The sequence below is a fragment of the Dromaius novaehollandiae genome, chromosome 4 (assembly GCF_036370855.1).
Source record: "Dromaius novaehollandiae isolate bDroNov1 chromosome 4, bDroNov1.hap1, whole genome shotgun sequence".
NCBI classification, from domain to species: domain Eukaryota; kingdom Metazoa; phylum Chordata; class Aves; order Casuariiformes; family Dromaiidae; genus Dromaius; species Dromaius novaehollandiae.
Genome location: NC_088101.1, coordinates 10,887,553 through 10,907,376, shown reverse-complemented (window position 1 = coordinate 10,907,376; position 19,824 = coordinate 10,887,553). Strand labels below are relative to the sequence as shown.

At 68.5% G+C, this 19,824-nt stretch overlaps 1 protein-coding gene across 1 annotated transcript; it reads right to left on the bottom strand.

Moving 5' to 3' along the window:
* Positions 1–127: 127 nt before the first annotated feature.
* Positions 128–17,298, bottom strand: LOC135328291 (maestro heat-like repeat-containing protein family member 2B). The gene is made up of 42 exons (XM_064511334.1): positions 17,274–17,298; positions 15,865–16,004; positions 15,537–15,659; positions 14,911–15,076; positions 14,433–14,531; positions 13,818–13,969; positions 13,461–13,604; positions 12,820–12,912; positions 12,474–12,543; positions 12,268–12,381; positions 11,738–11,808; positions 11,341–11,460; positions 10,634–10,741; positions 10,285–10,444; positions 10,094–10,134; positions 9,663–9,804; positions 9,013–9,065; positions 8,632–8,739; positions 8,354–8,473; positions 8,028–8,150; positions 7,694–7,846; positions 7,423–7,449; positions 6,948–7,070; positions 6,683–6,762; positions 6,449–6,584; positions 6,226–6,321; positions 5,842–5,946; positions 5,485–5,608; positions 5,217–5,326; positions 4,778–4,930; positions 4,110–4,264; positions 3,807–3,969; positions 3,356–3,549; positions 2,843–2,980; positions 2,537–2,648; positions 2,023–2,169; positions 1,536–1,718; positions 1,115–1,270; positions 847–969; positions 603–705; positions 401–466; positions 128–251 (listed from the first exon to the last, which is right to left on the bottom strand). Exons 1-42 carry the CDS (start codon positions 17,296–17,298, stop codon positions 151–153), a joined length of 4,920 nt encoding a protein of 1,639 aa, XP_064367404.1. The 3' UTR covers positions 128–150.
* Positions 17,299–19,824: the final 2,526 nt, after the last annotated feature.

Sequence of the window (19,824 nt, the reverse complement as noted above, 5' to 3'; positions counted from 1 at the left end):
CCGGCCCCGCCCCCTTCAGCCCCGGGACAGCGGCCCCGGCCGGAGCCCCGGGGACCCGGCGGCCAACGGGGGCGGCGGGGGGCGAAGCGGCTCCCGGGCCCCGGCGCAGAAACGCCCCGCTGCTGCGGCAGGTTCCCGGCGAGGTTTATTTCAGCGCCGCCGCGGGGGCTGCTCGAGGCCGGTGTCCCGGAGGAGCCGAGCGGCCGCCTGCTGCACCCGCGGGTCCCCGTCGCTCCGCAGCACCCGCAGAGCTGCAACGGCACCGGCACCGGCGTCAGGGCCGCACCCGGCACCGGCCCGGCCTCCCCGGCAGGGCCGTGCTGCCCCGCGGCCGCCGCCATGCCGGGGCCCAACCCCCCCCCAACCCCCGGGCCCGGGGCGCCAGGGCCCCGTCACCTACTTGCTGAGAGCGGCATCGCTTCCTCCCGCGTCAGCCACTCGAGGCCCGCGTGCTCCACGAGGACCCCTGCGCGCGCAGAGCGACACACCGACGTCAGGGCGACGCACCGACATCAGAGCGCCCCCGGGACCCCCGGCCCGGGCAGACGGGGACAGCGGCGGCGCGGGGGCAGCGGCCGCAGAGAGCGCCCGCCCCGACTCACCGGCGACGTCGAGGGCCGCAGCCTGCAGCTCCCCGCAGCTCCCCAGGAAGCGGCGCCGGGCGGCGACGTACAGCATCTCCTGGTGCTCGGGGCTCTCCTGGGCCTGGGGGACGCGGGACGCGCCGTCCTTCTCGGCCGCAAGACGACCCCGCCGCCCTCGGCGCGTCGCCCGCTCCCTCCCTCCCTCTCCCGGGGCCGGCGAGGGCCCCGCGGCCCCATCGCGCCCGGGCGCGCGGCTCCTCACCAGCTGGCTGCAGACGTCGCCCAGCAGCTCGGCCGCGCTCAGCCGGGTGTTGACGGCGAGGCCCTGCCGCACCCTCCGCAGCCCCAGAAACGGGGCGCACAGCCGCAGGGCGCCCTGGCACGCCTGCCAAAGAGAGGTGAGCCGGGGCGCTGGAGTCGCTACCCTGGGCGGCGCAGGGGCCACCGCGCGGGGACGCGTTCGGGGAGGCTCTGCAGAGACCCTGCAGCTGCCGCCCGGCTTCGCGTTTCCCTTCCCCCGGGGCTCTTACCATGGAGGCGCCCGGGTCGGGGTCCCGGAGGTGCAGGACGAGGGTGGCCCACGTGCTGCCCAGCTCCTCCGTGAAGAAAGACCTCCACCTGCTCGTGGCAGAGGCGGCCAGCACCCCGTACAGGGTGAAGGCCGCCGAGCGCAGCGACGCCTGCTCCTGCAACCAGAAACCCCGGCCCTCAGGCGGGCGACTGGGACGCCGCGTACGGCTGTTTCTGCAACACCCGGGCGCTGCCGGTCGAGCACGACGCCTGGAGAAAGGACCCCCACGGGGGGCACAGACAGCAGCTCCTCCGCCCGCCCCAGGGAGAAGCGTCTTCCCCGAACCCTCCCGATCCGCAGCGGCCCCTGCCCCCGCCGCCCCCTCGGACGCGCCCGCGAGGGACCCTTCGCGCAGGCGCCAGGCACCGCCGCTCACTCACAGCATCGAAGAACCCCTTGGTGGCCCTGGCGATGTCCCTGAAGGCGGAGCCCACAGCCTTCCCCTTCAGCTCCGTCACCACCTTCGCCAGCGCCAGCAGGCTCTCTGCCACCACCTCCGCCGCGGCCGCGTCCTCCAGGCCCCTCCGCAGCGCCTCCAGCACCGCTCCCTTGTGCTTTCGCAGCTGCCGAGCGTGACGCACACGTGAGCCTCCCGCTAGCCCTGCCTCCCACCGCCCCTCTTCCCCGTCGCCTCCAGGGGCTGAAGCTCTCAGAAGCAGCCCCCGAGCACATCGCAGCCCGAGGGGCCCGTCGGCACCTCCGTCCCCTCCGCAGCCCGGCCGGTGCCCCAGAACAGAGCGCCCTCGGGGCAGAGACTCGCAGCTGCCTCTGCTGCGCTGCCCGCTCTCTCTCATCCCCCGCAGCTCCCCGCCGGCATCTCTCCGGTCGCGCAGGGCTGCGTTTCGCGCGGAGCAAAGCCCCTCTCACCTTCTCCGGCGCCCCGCTGACCAGGTTGCCCAGGCCGCGCGCTGCCATCTGCCGCACGGTGCTGCTCGAGTCCCGCAGCTTCTCCAGCAAGGCCCTCGCGATGGGCTGGAGGCACCTCCACTCCTGCAGCGCCGGCTCCTTCATCAGCTGCAGCACAGCAACCCGGCCGTCGGCACCCGCAGACGGATGCGGACCAGGCCCGGGAGCAGCAGCCGCCCCGGGCTCCGCACGAGGAAGCCCCGCCAGCCCCGGCCGACCGCCCCGGCGCCCGGCAGCTTCCCTTGGGGCCCGGCCCAGGCTGCGGCTTCGGCCAGGCTGAGGGCAGCGCTGCCCTGTGCCCGGGGGGCTCGTGGGTGGGTGGGGGCGGGCAGGGGCCGGGGAAGGGCAGCTCCTGAGAGAGCTGCTACGAGGGGGGGTCTGCTCCCACCGGGAACGGGACACCTTCTGCCGGCACCTTCTTGCTGGCACCCTGAGAAAAGCCCTCCTAAACCTCCCTCTCCCGCCTCTCCCTCACCTCCGCACAGAAAGCCGCGGCCGTGACCCGCAGGTTGGCCGAGGGGGCGTCCAGCCACCGGGTCAGCACCAGCACCAGGGGCAGCGAGACGGTCCCGGCGCGGAGCAGCACCCTGCACGCAGAGCACAGGCAGGCGACGCGCGGTCACGCAGGGCGGCACCCGGCCTCGGGCCCCCGCAATCCCCCCGCTCCCACGCGGGCTCCGCTCGGCCCCTCCGAGACGCCCGGGCCCGGGGGAAGGGTCCCGCCAGCCCCTCCCGGGTCGCGGCCACCCCGGAGCAGCGAGGCGCCTCCTCGGGCTCTCACCCGGTCAGCAGGCAGACGCCGTCGTGGTGAGCCCGGGGGTCTTCCAGGGCAGCCCAGGCGCCCTGCTGCCGCAGCAGCCGCAGCCACTTCCCGTCGAGGCACGTGCGCAGCACCGCCTCCAGGGTCTCCAGGGAAAGCCTGGGCGAGGAGAGAGCAGCGAGGCCTCAGTCACGGCGACAGGCGAAGGAAACGCTGCCGCCCGCGAGGCCTTCGCTCGCTCGTGCTGCGAAACACCCCTGGAATGACCTCTCACAACCCTGAAGCCCGACAAGCTCGAAGACACCCGGCCTAGGGACCCCAGGGACCGTCGGCTCACAAACACGCCAACAGAGACCAAACCAACCAGCACGCCAACGCTCATAAAACAAGAACTACAACCAAACAGACAAACCCAAACCAAAATAAATAGAGCCCAGGGGAAAAAACAAGTCTCCCTGGGGCACCTTCCTCCCTGGGAATCAAGGTTACGGGGACCCAAGCCCGGCCCCTGCGTCTCTGTCCCCCGGCTCCTACCTGCAAGGATTGTCGTCGCTCGCGTGGCCCTTCAGGAACAGCTTTCCCCGGGTGATGAGTGCGGAAGACGGCATCTCCTTGCCCACTGTGGCGCTGATCTGCTTCAGCAGCACCGGCAGCAGCTCCGGGAGCAGGCGCTGCACAGCCTCCGGGCTCTGCAGCGCTGACACCACCACAGAGATGGCCCGGGTCATCTGCAGAGAAACGCAACCCAAAGCCGCCTGTGAAAACGAGGCCTTTTCCCACCTGTGCCCTGCCCGCCTCGGGGACCTTCACTGCCTGCAGTTTACTCCCCTGCAGCCCGGCAGCAGCAAACGCTCTCGGCTGCCAGCGCTGCCCAGGGCCCGGCACGGCACCGGCCCAGGGGGCTCAGGGGTGTTCGCGGCGTGCGCGGAGCTCCCTCAGGCTGAAGGGTGATTTGGGCAGTCAGGTACGAAGCCGGTGCACGTACCTTGAGAGGCTCCAGCGCAGCCTCCTCCTCCTCTGCCTCGGGCTTGGCAGAGCTGGTCCTGGGCTGGTCGCTTCCCGAGTTCTTCAGTTTTTCCATCAGAACCCGCAGGACGTGGTCCACAAAGAACTTCCCCCCCAGGACCCTCCACAGCTCCTCGGTGTCACTGCAAGGGAGCAGAAGTTCCCCCGTGAGCCCCCGGGCTCTGGCACCTGCGACGCCCTCGGCAGCGCCAAACGCTCTCCTGGCCTCCACGGGGCTGGTGGCGGCTCCTGCCCGTCCGTGGGGCCGGGGCAGTGCACGTACCTGTCCATGGGCAGCTGCTTCTGCAGCAGGCTGTCGATGACGGCCCCGGGGTGGTAGAGGGCGAGCAGGGACACGGCCTCCAGGAGGAAGTGCCGGAGGGTGTCCTGCTGCATGGTCGGCATCCGGACGTAGATGATGCTCAGGATTTCTGGCACCTGATCGCAGACCACAAGAGCCGTCGTCTCCATCCTCTCTTGCTCCTCCCGCACGGCCCAGGCACCGCCACTCGGCCCACGAGCAATTCCTGCTCCCCGACCAGTTCTCGGGACCCAGCCCTAAAGCCCCAAGGCTCTGCGCAGCGGCGGGGGGACGCCGGACCGCCACGGGGACACATCTCTGCTGCCCACCGAGGGCGACGCCGAGCAGCCACCCCGGGCTCCTCGGGCCGGGAGGGCTGAGCATCGCGCCCGAGAACCGGGGAGCAACTGGGCACTTTGGGTGCCTCAGCTCTAACTGCCTCCGTCGTGGGAGCCACCAGGGTTTGGCCCAGCAGGGTCAGTGCCACCGGACGAAGAACAACCCCGGGATGAGGCTGCCGGCACTCGGATTCGACAGAGCCCTCGGCGCTGCGCACCAGGGGCGGCTCTTTGGCCCCCGGCACCTGCACGAGGTGCCCGGCAGCGGCGGAGGCGGGAAGGCCCGAGCCCCCGGGAAAAGGCGTCTCTCACCTCCGTGAGCAGCTGCCCCCCGCACGTCTCCAGGAAGGTGAGCAGCCACTTGCCCGCTGCCTGAGCACACGCGGACTGGGCCGACAGCATCCCGTCCAGGGCGGCAGAGAGGAAGTCCGTGGCCTGCGCTGGCGGGATGTGTTTGCAGACGATCTGGGGAGACATCAGAAACGGGAGAGGCCACGTCGCAGGTCTGCTCCGGCCCTTCGGAAAGGAGAGGAGACTCGAGCGCGCGGCCGGCGGGGCAGTTCGCTGGGCCCGCAGGGTGCCAGGGCTTTACGGGGCAGCTGTGCAGGCAGGGCCTGCCGTGCTCTGTGCCGCTCGACAGCCGCTTGCTGCTCCCTTGGCTCTCCCAAAACGCAGCGGGGCCCCGGCAGCGAAGCAGGGAGCCGCGCGGGAGCCCGGGCACCGGCTCCCCCCGCGCCGTGGGGCCAGGCACCTTTCTGAGTCTGGAGGAAGCCTGGCGCAGAGCCTCGGCGTCTGGGGCGCTCAGCCGCTGGCACAAGGGCTGCACCTCGTCCTCCTCGGCCCCCGTCTCCAGCGTCCTGCCTGCAGGGAGCACCAGGAGAGAAGGGCGGCGATGGCGACGGAGACCCACCTCTGGCCCAGGGGCCGAGAGGAAGGAAGAACGGAGCCCGGCCCCGCGCAGTCGTGGGGCGCGGGGGGCAGCGGGGGGCTGGCCGAGGCCGGGAGGGGGCTGCCCTCACCTTGTATGCGGAGGAGGTGGCCGAGGCAGGCCCCTGCCCGCTGGCAGGACGTGGCCAGCGAGTCGCAGGTGAAAGGCGCCAGCAGTCCCACCATGGAGCCAAAGGGCCCGAAAGAGGTTTCTCCCTGGGGAAACACAAGGACGATGAGGAGGTCGCGGGCAGCCCTGGCGGCCGATCTCCCTCTCCCGGCTGTGCTGGCGCCCGAGCCGTGGCAGGGCATCGGGGCAGGCAGCGGTGCAGCCCCACAGCCCGGGAGACCCAAAACCCAGCGCCCGGCGTGGGGCAGAGCTCCCTGCCGGGGCCGCAGCCAGCGGGGAGGGGGGACACGGCGTGCGGGGGTGGGGGGTCCCTTCTCACCGTGAGCTCGAATCGCTCCTCGAAAGCGCCCAGCAGCTGGGCGCAGGCCTGCAGGGCCCTCTCCCGCTCCCACTCCTTGGCCGAGGTGAGCCAGTACTCCAGCACCTGCGGAAGAGCACACCCGGCTCACACCGGTCCCCCCGGCCGTCCCGGCCTGCCCACCGCCACCCCAGACGCCTCCCTCCCGCCCAGAGTCCCGCCCAGGAGCTGCCGCCTCGGCAGCCGGTGGCGCGGCCCCTTGCGTCCCCAGCAGCCCCTCACGGAGGGCACCGGCGCAGACCTGCCCCACGGCCACCTCGCGCTGACCCCGCCGCCTCCACAGCCCAGCTCTCCCCACGCAGCCGGCACTGGTGACGCCTTCCCCGTCCCCCCACGGACACTCACGTGCAGCATCTCCGCGAGCCAGTCCGAGCTGAGGTCTTCCTCCAGCAGGGCCGTCAGCAGCTCGCCGAGAGCCCCCATGGTCCGCGCGTGCAGACCCTGAGCGCGGGGAGAAGGACGGGCGTTGGGCCGCGCTCGGAGACGCCCAGCTCGGCCGCAGGGGCAGAGCGCGGCGCGTGCTGCGGGGGATCCCCGGAGAGGCCGGCAGAGAAGGGCCGGCAGGTACCTGCACGTGCCCGGCGTCCGCCGCCGTCGCCCCCTCCTCTTCCGCCGGCTCCAGGGCAGGCAGGGGCATCACGCTCTGCACACACTGATCCAGGAGGTCGCGGTTTTCCTCCCGGCTCAGCGATGGCTTCAGTTTGCTGGCAGAGAAAGAGGGAAACACACACGCGTCTCACTCCCGCTCCCCAGAGCGGCGGCTCAGACGACACCCCCCGCAGCCCCGGCGCACAGACCCTACCTCAAGTGCCCCACGGCCACAAACGCCTCCCGGCGCACGGGGGACGCCAGGCGATCCCGGGGCTCCCCCTGCACGAAGCCCTGCAGGTCACGGAGACACGCGCACAGTGGGCAGCGGGCGGCCGCCGAGAGCCCTCCCGCCGGCACCAGGCTCCGGGCGCTCCAGAGGTCGCGCGCGGCCAAGGCGGAGCATCGCGCCTCGGGGCGACCGGCCTCGGGGCTCGGCCCCGACCTCCCCGCGGCACCGGCCCGGCCCCGGCACTCACCAGCAAGGTGTCCAGCAGCTCCCGTTTGCGGCAGAGCTCCACGCCGCGGGAGCCCCCCGCCACCCGCACGGCCCGGCTGACCTCGGCGACGCTCCGGATCAGCGCCAGCTTGAGCTGCACGTCCTGCGTCCCGGCACAGGGAAACACGGCGGCGCCGGTGAGGAACTCCTCAGAGCGCCGAGGGCTCAGCGAGGAGCACGGCGGGCAGCCCAGCCCCAGAGCACGGCGCGCAAGGGCCACTGCGTCTGCCCAGCGCCTCGGGCACCTCGGCTCGGCACGCGGGTCGCAGGAAGGAAACCTCCTCTCCCCTCCCGGGAAGAAGCTCCCCCCGCGGAGGCACGAGCTTTCCCGGCTACCCACCGCAAGGAGACCCCCGGCCCCCGGCCCGGGGAGCGGGAGGGCGAGTCCGGCACGCCTGCGAGGGGAAAGGGGTGCGGGAAGGGCCGCGAGCAAGGCCCCGGGGGGCAGGACTTACCTTGGTGGAGAAGGAGAAGCCCAGCACCTGGAAGGGGAAAGGCGGTGGGGTGAGAGGCAGAGAACCAAGGCGCACAGACGCGGGACACGCAGCAGCGGCCCCGGAGCGCACAGACCCCGCGGGGCAGCAGGGACGAACCAGGGCTGCCGCGTCCCCCTCCGCCAGCACGGGCAGGGCACAACCGCCCCCGGGGCGCTGGGGGCAGTCGGCGCTCGCGGGAGCTTCGGGGAAGACCCACGTCTGCGTGGCCGCCCTGCGCCCGCGCACCCACCTGGCAGCTGGCGCGGTAGTGCCGCAGGATGCGCCCCACGACGTCGCTCTCCACGCGGGCCAGGAGCTGCTCCGGCGGGGCGCGGAGCGCGATCCGGCCGTAGGCCAGCACGAGGGCCGCGTGCCTCCCCGCTCTCTTCCCCTGGTGGTATTCCTGCGCCGCGGGAGAAGCCGCGAGACGTCAGCCCGGCGCCTCCGTCGGGCCCCGGCTCCCGCTGCCTCCCGGCGAAGGAGCCGCCCCGCTTTCCACGCAGCAGCCACCCCTGGGCTGCCGCTGGTTTGCAAGTGGAAACAAAGCAGAGGACAAAGGAGCCAGGACGCCCGGCATCCTTTACCTTCAGGCGTTTGAAAGCCCCGGACACTGGTCTTTCCTCCATGGACGCCCCAAACTCCTGCAGCACCTCCAAGGCAAGGTGGAAGTGGCTCTCGGCAGAGCCGGCCACAACCGAAATCATCGCCTGCAACACAAGGGAAAGGGTGAGGCGGCCTCTGGCCGACACTCACCACGGCAAGCTCCGAGCGACACTCGCGATATCCTCCGACGGGAACAGCAGCGGCAAGGAAAGGAGGAGAGCCTGGAGCGCTCTGCTCGGAGAGATCGCCGCTCCCCTGGGAATACCGAGGGGCTCCGGGGAAAGCAGGGGGAGAAGAGGAAACTCACCTCTCTCTCAGACACCTCCAAGTAATTCATCCTTAACAGATACTTCTTCATTTCCCGGCGGACGTAGGGGACGTGCCGACACGCTGCCAGGGACACCCCGACAGCTTTATACAGGAAGGCCTGAAAGACAAGCGGCCACCCCAGACGTGGTCACGCACGGTCTGGCGGCACAGAGCCGGCCGCGACGCACCAGCCCGCACCAGGCCCGGCTGAGCTGGCCGCGGCGCCCGGCCGTTCCGCTCGGCTCCCGCAGAAACGAGGCCTCGGCAGGGACCCACCTGCTCCCGGGACGGCCGGGGGTAGCTGCCCGTCTGCTGGCTCAGCTCCAAGCTCAGGCCCACGGTCCAGGCCTGGCTCTCGATCGTCTCCAGCGACGTCCTCAGGAACTAGGGGAAACACAAGTTGAAGCGAAGCCCCCGCAGAGCGGGTCACGACGTGCGACGACGGGACACGGCACAACACGACACGACCCTCTGGGATCCACAGCTGTTTGCAAAACAAAACCCCCAGGGCCTTTGCAGGGGGTCTTTCCTGTGTTTCCTGTTTTCTGAACAAAACCGGCATTTCCCTGCTCAGGGATCCCCTGCTCCTGGTTACCTTTCCACCCACACCTTCCCCCTTCCCCACCGGTAGTTGCTGCCCTCGCGGCAGCGCTGTACCTTGAGCAGAAGCTGCTCCCACTCGGCAGAGTCCAGGCAGCTCTCGCTTTGCCCTACAAAGCCGGAGCAGGAAAACCCTCCGTGTTACTTAGCGCCAGAGAAGAGCCCGGGGGCTCCTTGGCACTCAAACACCCTCCGGCTCCCACGCCAGAAGGGGCCCAAGCCGCGAGGAAGGCTCAAGCCCTGATGCCGAACTCTTGGCCGAGCCCAGGACACCTGACGGACCCTGGGGACGGGGGACAGGGGCACGGACTCAGCTCAGCCACACGCCCGCCGGTCCCAGTCCCCATGGCTCGACTGCAGCTCCAGAGCAAACCAGGCCCTCGCATGAGGGCTCGGACCATGCACACACATTTGCACCAGGACACGTTTCACCCACCCCCAGCTGCGCCGAGTCCGGCCCTCCCAAACACCCACGCAGCGAGGACGCCGGGGTGCTGCCACACCTGCTCGTGGCAGTGACGGGCAAGAAAGGCCCCGTCCCCCAGATGAACTGCTCCTGGGCGTCAGCGCTGCTCCCTGGAAGGGCAACGGCTGCAGAGCCGGCGCTGAGAAACCCAGGGCCAATTCCCCTCCCTCACGCCTGGACGCCGCCTTCTCCTGCCTCCCCTTCGGCCTCTCCAGCCTCCTCCTCCCCGACGGCACGTTACCTTCCAGGCACTGCAGCAGGAAGGGGATCTTCACGGCCCACACCATCCCCAGGGCGCCGTGGATCTCTGCGGACAGGGCCCGCAGCAGCCGCAGGGCAGCGACGCCGCAGCCGCCGCCGGCGTGAGGAGCCGCCGCCACCACCTGGGAGAGGGCAGGCGAGACCCGGGCTCGGGGCGGCCGGAGGAGCCGCAGCTTCTCCCCGCACGGAGGGCGGTCGCCCGGCCCCGGCCCAGCCGGGAGCTTCTCCCCGGCGCCGCCGGCTTCTCCCCCGCGCAGCAGCAGGGTCCCGCGGGGCCGGGGAGGCTCCGACTCGCTCCCGCACGCCGCTTCCTCCCCGTGGGCTGCCGGCCCCGGCCTGCGACGCGGCTCTGCCCCGACCTCTCCCGCCGCCTCCAGGCCCCGAAGCGCTTTCCCCGGGGCCCCTACTCACCAGCAGGCGAGCCAGCAGGGCCTGCGGCCTCGGCAGCTTGGCTGTGAGGAGACAGAGAGGCCGGTGAGAGCGGCGCGACCCGCCGTACCCTGCCCCTGCCCGGGCTGGGCAGCCCCCACGCGGCCCACGGGCTGGTGCCCCGGCCCCGGCACAGCCCGACACGGCTCACGGCGAGAGTTTCGGCTTCCTACCTCGCTGCCGGGAGGCCGCGACGTTGGGCTCCTCCTCTCCGTCCTCGCCCCCTGCTCTCCCCCGGCTCTCGGCCAGCTCTCGCAGGCACCGGCAGAGCGGCACCAGCGTGCCGGTGTACTGGGCTGGCACCACGTACTGCAGCAGCCGCGGCCACAGGAGCTGCAGGGAAGGACGAGGCCACTCAGCACGTCGCGGTTCCCACCTCCGTGCCAGCTCCAGCTCGTTTCAGCTCCGAGATGGAAACGACGCTCTGCATTTCCACTCGCCTTGTGCGCCTGAGGGGCTGCTCGGGGAGCACTTTGGGGAGAGCGGGGCAGGGAGGCAGCAGCAGGGCGCGGGACGACTTACTTTGGTCATCCCCCGGACGGAGACGTCCAGGGAGCGCAGGATGTCCAAGCACAGGGCTTGAAGATCTGCTGCTTCCTGCGCTTCTGCCTCAGACAGCTTTCCCTGCGCCTGCAAGACACGGTTGGGACAGCACCAGCATCAGCCCCTGTCCCCGAGACGGCAGGTGAAGCCTGAACCACCCAGCGCTGCCGGGATGCTCCCCCGGGAGCCCCCATCTCCGGAGGCAGGAGAGAGCAGAAAGTCCCACGGGAGGGGCCAGATCCCAGGGGAAGGAAGCACTAAACAGGCTGCGACCAGGGAGACCCGCTGCTCCTCGGGGCGGTCGCCAGCGTCGTCAGTCGGGGTGTCGGGATTACGAGCTCCTCCGGGGCCCAAGCGATGCCGCAGCGGCACCGAGCCGGTGCAAGGAGGTTGCCCTGCGGCGGGGCTGCGCTCGGTGACAGCGCTGAAACGGCAGCACGCACGGCCCAGCGGAGTCACGGCCCAGGCAGCGCCGCAGTCGGGTTTGTTACGTGCTGGTGGGAGGCCAAAGCACCCCCCGGCCGCCTCCGAGATCCCCCCGGGAACGGCGGTGGGGATGCCGCTCGGCCCTCTGCACCGGGGACTGCAGCCCTGCTGGGGGGGCTCCCCATTGCCAGGGCGCCCGCAGGGGCTCCCCGGACACCCCGGGCACACAGCAAAGCCGAAGCGCCGCGCTCTGCCCTCACCAGTCTGCCGGAGGCCTGGCTGAACGTGGCGAAGACGTGGGCCACCAGGTCCCAGGCCGAGCAGCTCTGGACGCTGCAGCCCAGCAGCTCCTTGGTGAAGCGCAGCGCTGCCCTCGCCACCTGCCACGGAGCACGTTGCAGTTACCCCCTCTGCTCAAAAGCCCGGGGGCAGACGCCTTCGCACCCACCCAGCCCCTGAGCCCCGCGCGGAGACCGTGGGGGTGCGGGAGGCCCCTCTGCTCCCACAGCCACGGCCACGCAGGAGCATTTCCACGGGGAAACGCTCCCCTAGGCTCGACCCCCAGCAGCAGCCCTGCCGGGGGCTGGCCAGGCTCTGCCCCCAGCAAAAGCTTTCTCTGCCGCCCACCGCGGTGCCGCCCCGCGCCAACCAGCTCACCTTCCTGCTGGGGTCTCCCAGCGCGCAGCGCACCGCCTGCACGAGCAGGGGCAGGCTCTGGCCTCTCTCTGCTGCTGGGAAAGACGGGGAGAGGCGGGCGCTCAGGCAGAGCCCTCGGGTCAGCAGGGAGCTGCCAAAGCTCCCAGCTCGCTCACACACGAGCGGCACCGAAAACCCGGGACAAGACGGTGACGGCCGAGGAAGCAGCAGAGTCCCCCAGCGACTCCGTTTACAGACACAACCGGGTGACGGGGCCGACTGTTTTAACACCACAGAGCGCTGCAGAAATGCGATGGGCACAAGTAGCTCATGTCCCTGCCCCGTCACCGAGCGTCGAGTGCTGTCACCGGTGCGTCGCCGTTTACAGCCGCCCCATCACATCCCTGTCCCTGCAGCCGCGTGGCAGCTCAGCTGGGGAACATGCGCTTTGCAGCTCGTCTCGGGCGTTTGTGCATCACTGGCAGCCGTGTCTGCCCCCAGCCCGGCAGCCCAAACCCCTGGCCGGCCTCGCTGCGCCCCGTGGCACTGACCTGTGGGGCGCACCAGGGCTCCGAGCAGATCCAAGGACACCACGCGCGCGGCCTCGCTCCGACTCCCCAGCTGCGAGCGCAGAAAGGCCACCGTGTCCTCAGGGCAAACTCGGGCTGCGAGGGAAGAGTCGTGCTCTGCGTTAGCCAGAGGGTTGGGAGAGAGCAGCGAGGGCACAGCGGTGTCCCGCGGAGCCTCCTCCCCTCACCCAGCAGCAGGACGCAGGAGGACAGCTCCGACCGGTGCTCCCCGCTGTGCTGCTTGCTCCCATCACTGAGCTGTGGGAACAAGGGGCGCTTTAGAGAGAAGAGCACCAGCTCCGAGGGGGCTGGAAAGAAACTGCTCCCTCCGCTCTGGCCTCCCCGGGGGCTTTGGCTACAACAGCCTCTGGACACCGCAATGGGAGGTGACTCCCAAATATCTGCACAGACCTGGCCTTAAGGTAGGTCCCGCTGCAAGGACGCTCTGCCCGGCCGCCCAGCAGGACCTTCCTGTCCCCGTGGGTCAGGTCTGCGGCACCCAGCGCAAGCGGTACGGGGTCGGGCTGCCCTTACCTGGCGGTGCACAGCGGTGCCGATGGCCTCAACCTCGTCCTGGGGGATGGGGACCTGCACTTCCCCCAAAATCTCCAGGAAATAACTCAGAGCCTGCAAGGGAACGGGGGTGGGAAGAAGAGCGGGGCTGTCACCTAAAGCAACGTCTTAAGAAAGGAAACCCGGCGTTTCTGTGATGAAATTCCAGCCCCCCGGAAAAAAAACCCCCAGACCCTCCTGCACGGGGCTTCTCGTGTGTCCTTCCCTCCCAGCAGCAGCCTTAGAGGGCCGCTCCTCTGCACACAGCCCCTCTGACGACGCTTCCCCACACTTCGCACCCCTCACACCTCCCCTCCCCGCCAGACGGGGCTGGACAGTGCCCAGGCATTAGAGCAGAGCCCCTCGCGCGCACGACGCCCCAGGGACGGGGGTCGAGGCCTCCCTTCCCGAGGAGGTCGGCCCCGGGGACGCTCAGCTCCCTCCCGGCCCCACCTGCGCTGCTCTGGCGCTGCCCGAGAAGCCCAGCAGGCCTCAAGCCTCCCCTGCTCCCCCCCTTTCTTCTCAAGGGGTCCCGGCCCCTCCAGGCACCCCACAGACCCCCCAGCACCTCGCGGCACACGCACAGACCCCACAGCCTCACCGTGCCCCACACAACGCCTCACCTTGGTCACCCGGAAAGAGTCCTGGACCTGCTGGTACTGGCCCAGGAGCCAGGGGAGCTGCTCCCACACGCGCTCGCGGTGCTCTTCCTCGCGCACGAGGAGGCCCATCATGGCAGCCATCGCCCCCAGGACGGCCTGCTTGGCCTGCAGGGAGGGCAGCGAGACGCTCTTCAGCGGGGCCCCAGGTCCTTCCCCCCCGACACGGTCTGCCCTCCCCACGGAGAGGCAGCGCCCTGCTCCCCTGGAGGAGAAGGCCTTGCTCCAGAGGAGAGGACACGTCCCCACCCCGGCCCCCCCGGATCCGGCCCTGCCCAAAGGCCCCCGGCGTCGCGGGGCCGGCGCGGCAGCCGCTCTCACCTCCTCCTCCTCGCAGCCCAGCCAGCTCCCCACCGCGTGGCCGAAGAGCGGGGAAACGCTGCTGCAGAGCTGGGCCTGCCCCACGCGCGGGAAGCTGCACTGCTCCCAGGCGCCCAGGTAGCTGTTCACGGCCTTCGACCACTGCTCCAGGACTGCGGCGAGAGAGGGCGCAAGGGTCAGGGAGAGCCCGTGGCGGGGACGAGGCCTTGCTCTGCCGCCCCAGCCTGCCCTCGGCCGCAGCCCCCCGCTCGCCGCGGCTCCATCCGAGACCGGCTCCGGCCCCAGGCACAAGCCGCGCGGTGCTCGGAGGTGCCCCGATGGAAACGCTGCGCTGTTGCTCTCCTCCTCCCCATCACGCCTCCTCCTCCTCCTCCTCCCAGCCGTGCTCCCCTCCTGCGCTTCCCCCTGCGTCCCTGCCCCAGCCGTCCCAAGCACTCGCCCTCTCCCCCGAAACCCCCCAAAACCAGCCCGCCCTGCATGCAGCAGGCGGGAGGGAGCCGGGGCAGAGCTCGGAGCCCGGCAGGTCGCACCGGGAGCAAAGCGCCGCAGCAGAGGCGCCGAGGCTGCCCCGGCCCTGCCCCTGCCCCTGCCCCTGCCCGCGGGGCCGACACTCACCGCTGCAGACGGCGCGCAGGGTCCGGCTGCTCCCCACCTGGCTCAGCATCGTGCGCAGGGCGAAGAGCGTCATGCCCACGAAGGGGACGCACCGCAGGGCTGCGGAGAGGGCCGGGCAGAGGCGCAGAGAGCGGCCGCCGTCACGGGGAGCCGGGGCAGTGCACGGGGGAGCCCCAGGGGAGCGCGGCGGGGGCCCAGGGGGGTGCCAGAGCTGCCGCAGGGGCTGGGGCAGGTCCCGGCGTGGGGACGGCTTGCCGGGACTCGATGGGGTGCTGGTGCCTGCCCTGAGTGGGGAGCGGGGCAGCCCTTCGGGGGCCTGGGAGGGCGGCGGGGGCAGAGCCGGCCCCAGCAGCCAGCGAGGGGCACCGAAACCTTGCAGCCTCCAGTTCAGCACGGAGCATTTTGGGGAGATCGGGGAGGATCCCTTCTCCCGGGTACTGCAGACCACAGCCCCGAGCCAGAGGCCGAGGGGCCCTACCGTAGCTGCTGGCCAGCTTGCCCAAGGTGACGAACACGAGGTCCTCGGAGATCTCTCCCAGGGCCCTCAGGCGGCACTGCAGCTCGCACATGACGCTGTCGAAGTGGCAGCGGGCCAGAGCCACCAGGACGTCGCTGGCGGCCGTCCGCACCTCCTCCGTCACGCCCTGGCGAGAGCCACGAACCTCCCTCAGCGGGAGAAAGGCCCAAGGCGCCGGCAGCGACCGCCTGCCTCCAGCTCTCGGTTCCCGCCTCGGCCACCTCCCCGCTCAGCCCCGGGCATCGCCCCCCAAATCCACTGCAGCGACGAGTCCCCAAGGCCTTTGCCTCCAGGAAACACTTGCTGGTGCAGAAATCGCGGCCCTGCACGTCCCAGCTCCGCCACCAGCCCTGGGCGCAGGCGCCGCCGGCACAGGCAGCTGCTCTGCTCTGCGCTCCCTCTGCAGCGGGGCTGGATACGGCCTGTTCTATCGCGGAGCCGCATCCGCAGGGAAGGAGCTGTCACAGGGGTCTGGGAGCCTCTGACGGGGCTTAGTGCTAGACACGGGTCCTCAGAGCCCTCCTACGTTTTACCAAACCGGGCTCTAGCCAGGCGCCTCTGGCTGCCTTCAGAGAGGAGCAGCTCACCTGCGCCGCTCTCATGTCCCTCGAGGCCGCTGCGATCACTCTGGCCAGGACAGCGCTCTGCACGCGGCCGTCGTCGCCCTGCAGGACTCTCTCCAGCTCTCGGTAGACCTCCGCTCTGTCGCCCTGGGGACACGGCCCAGAAGGGAAGAGCTTGCCCTTGCCTTTCCTCAGTGCCAGGGAGCCCCAGAGCCGGGGACACGGGCCCCGCCAGCGGCAGCGTTTGCAGCACGCGCGGGTGGCAGGAGGGCGGCGGCGCCCTCGGGAAACCAGGGGCCCTGCCGGGCACCCGCAAACCCAGGCCCGGCACAGCGCGACGCCCCCGCCTCACCTCCTCCTCTTGCAGGCGGTTTGACAGAGAAGCCACTCGCCCAGCAAAGGTGGGGACGGCTGCAGGGACGGACTCTGCCGCCCTGCCTCCATCCTCCCGAACGGGAGGCCGGGACCAGCAGCCTCCACAAGCAAAGAGACCTGCAAGGAGAGACCCAGAGGATTAGCACCAGCTCTGCTGGCCTCAGCTGCCTGCGCTGTTTCGGGGCAAACGTCTCCTCAGCCTGCAGAGAAATCCTTTCCCCCAGCACTAACACCGCAGCCAGGGCTGTATCAGCAGGCGGGCAGCCAGCAGGGCAAAGGCAGGGACTCCTCCCCTCTGTGCAGCACTAGCGAGACCACCCCGGACGCTGGTCCAGCCCAGGCTCCTCAGTAAAAGACAGACACGCTACAATGCTGTGATATAGTGGAGTGAGTCCAGAAGAGAGTCATCAGGATGGCTGGGGACTGGAGCACATGATAGGCGAGGGAAGGCTCAGAGAGCTGGCTTGGGGCGGCCTGGAGAAGGGGAAGGGAGAGCAGTGCCTTGCTGCACTAGGAAGAGCATTGCCCGGAGGTCGAGGGAGGGCATCCTCCCCCTGCTCAGCCCTGGTGAGGCCACTGGAGGACTGGGTCCAGTTCCGGGCTCCCCAGGACAAGAGAGACATGGAGCTACTGGAGAGAGCCCAGCACAGGGCTACTAAGGTGAGGAAGGGACCGGAGCATCTCTCCTACGAGAAAAGGCTGAGAGAGCTGGGCCTGTCCAGCCTGGAGAAGAGAAGACTGAGCGGGGAATCTTATCCATGTGTATCAGTATCCGAAGGGAGGGTGCAAAGAAGACGGGGCCAGACTCTTCTCAGTGGCGCCCGGGGACAGGACGAGAGGCAACGGGCACCAACTGAAACGCAGGAAGCTCCGTCTGAACACAAGGAAAAAACTTCTTTACTGCGAGGGTAACCGAGCACCGGAACAGGCTGCCCAGAGAGGTTTTGGGTCTCCATCCTTGGAGATACTCAAAAGCTGTCTGGACACCATCCTGGGCCAGGTGCTGCAGGTGACGCTGCTTGAGCAGGGGGTTGGACTAGGTGATCTGCAGAGGTCCCTTCCAACCTCCAGCAGTCTGTGACTCTGTGAAGGGGGTCAAACCCCGGAAGAGGCACCCAGGGAGGCTGTGGGATCTCCATCCGCAGAGATCTGCCTCGCAGCCAGGGCCCATTAGCTCCTTGGGTGGAAAGCCCGTGAAACCAGAGCCTGGAGGGAGCTGCATGGGAGCGAGGAGGCGGCTTTCTCCCGGGGAGCTGGTGCAGTTGCAGGGTCAGGGCAGCTCTCGCAGCGTCAGAAACGGCCAGCCCTGCTCAGCGGTGCCGAGCACCAGGGGTTCGCGCTGGGGATCTCCTGCAGCCCCGGCCCAGCCCCGGCCCAGCCCCTCACCTCGGAGCGCCCGGAGTCTCCGCATGGCGCCGGGCCAGGGACAGCGCTGCTGCGCCAGCCCTGCCTGAGGACAGAGCGGGACCGCGGGGACCCGCTCCTGCGCGCCACCCTCACCGCCCCAGAGCGCTGCGGCCAATGAGGGCCTGCCCCGGACACGCCCGCCTACATCACAGAGGGCCCAGACCAATGGGGGCCTGCTTGGGGACACGCCCCCGCCCATCACAAAGGGCTGCTGGCCAATCAAGGCTTGCCCCAGCACACACCCCTGCCCATCACAAAGGGCTGCCAGCCAATAAGGGCCCTGCCCCAGGGCCACGCCCACTCAGGGCAGGGGGCCAGAGAGGGCAGCAGGCAAAGGACCCCACCAGGCCCCCAACCCTGCCCCATCTCCCTCCATCACTGCCACCCCCTGGGTTTCCTCCAAGGGGGCTGGGCACCGACCTGGCCTCAGCAGCCCCTCCCAGCCCCACAGCCAGGGGCGACTGCTCTCCAGGGGCTGCTTCGCCCTTTTCTCTCCTCCGCCTCTTTGCCTGCCTTTCTCCAAAAAGGAGCCTGCTGCAGGCTTGTCACCTGGGTACACGCCTGTCTGTGTCCTTCCCTCTGCTCCCTCCACCAAGGTTTGCACTCCCTCTCCAAGGAGCACAAGGCTGGACCCAGAATTGGAGGCCTCAGGCCTGTGACAGCCTCCAACATGCCATAAGAACAGGGCTCAGGGGAAGGAGAGAGGCAGTGCACATCCTAAAGGAAAGCTCCTATCAGCTCATATTGTACAGGAAAACCTAAGCTCCCCTTTATTGGGCAGGAGAAAATTTCAGCAGAAGACAGACCCTGCAGATCAGGAGGACTTGGGGTCTGGGCACATAGGCCCCCACGCCAACAGTCAACTTACTTGGTTGACTGTAAACTCCCTGCTGGCGTGGCCTGACTGGATCCAGGCCTAAGCTCTTACCCCACACTGACTGCAAAGTGTAGCTCCACTGCCACAGCCAGCCAAGAACATCAACATCTCTCCCAATGCAGCAGCACTGAGTCACTCTGATGGAGGGCAATAAAAGCTAGTGTCAGATGCTCTGCAACAGCATCCTAGTCTTCATTTACTGGTTGCATTTCAGCAGTCTGGAGGGCTGCCTTCCTCTGTCAGCAGAGCCCCAAGCATGGCCAAGCTGCTCCCATCTTTCTGCAGAGGACAAGGGGTGTCTACCTCCAGAGCATTTAGCCTTGTCCTGGACAGGGAAATACTGTCAAGGAAGTGATTTTGGTGAGAAAGGGTTACTCCTCACCAGCCACTTCACCTTGGGGGAAAAAATAAAGGCCAAGTGCTGCCCTGTAGCCAAGGCTGCCTGCTAAAGCTGTGTGAGTTCTGTCTTGTGACCAGTCCTCTGCAAACTGAAGAGCACATCTGGTTAGCTTTATTGTTTGAGTTGGCATGTATTCTTTTTTATTATCAGCTGTTGTCACACTTAATGGTATAGGACACATTTATCTTTGCAACTATCACAAAAGACAACCACCAGAAAGCAGCACCCCTTTTTGCTTGCAGGGCCTGCTGCCCACTGGTCACCCAGGCCAGCCCCCAGCTTAGTGCTAAAGAAGGTTGGCCTGGGGCTGTCTAGAGGCAGCCACTTAGCACCACTTCTCTTAAACTTACTTAGCATGAATAGCTCAGTTGGGTGAAGCCTTATGCCACACTCAGAACATGAGGGACTTGCACCCAGCTCAGGAAAAGAGGCCCCAGAAGCAGCTCCAGCTGGAAAAACAGGGACATCACAAGCAGCCTGTATCCCTGTGTCTCACACTCCAGAAGGGAGGATGTTGCAACTCTGAAATAAGGCATCAGGACCCTGAGAAACAAAGCCTCCTCTCCCTGCTGGGGCAGGGAGAATTGTGGGGTCTGGAATTACCTCCTCCAGATCCTGAGACACAACAACAGGACCCAGCAAGGAACAGGAGGACCCCAGACCTCAATATTACTCTTGGTGCAAACTAGGGTGTGAAGGGTGGAGAACTTAGACCATAAAGTGAGAATTGCCTACGGCTTCCTTTGTTCAGGTCCCTCTCCAGGGGCATCCAGCTTGAGCTGTCCTTTGCTGCTGTACCACTTAGAGTAACTCAGTTTGTGGTCCTCCGTGTCTGAGACTCTGCCTCAGGAAACCCAGGGTCAGGGACCTTCTTGAACAGACTGGTGACCAGACTGGGTCACCACCACCAGACCTTCCCATCTCCAAACATCCAACTGCCAGCAGCAGGTGAGGTCACCTGGGATCTCGGGAGCAGGCAGCACCCAATGGGTGAGTGCTAAAATGCCCTGAGCAGGTTCAGAAAAGTTAGAGGGGGTTCAAGGGCCCCTAGGAAGGAGTGTCAGGGTGGGTTCCAGTCCCTCCCTTGCTGCAGCTTTCTTACGGGTGCGCAGCCTGATAAGCCTAAGGTGCAGTAGGCAATGGGGAATGCACCTGGCATGGAGAAGGGGACACCCTTAGCCAGGGTACAGGAAAACTGGGAAGAGATTGATGGTACGTCAGCCTGTCAAAAATGCACATGGTTATGTTATGGC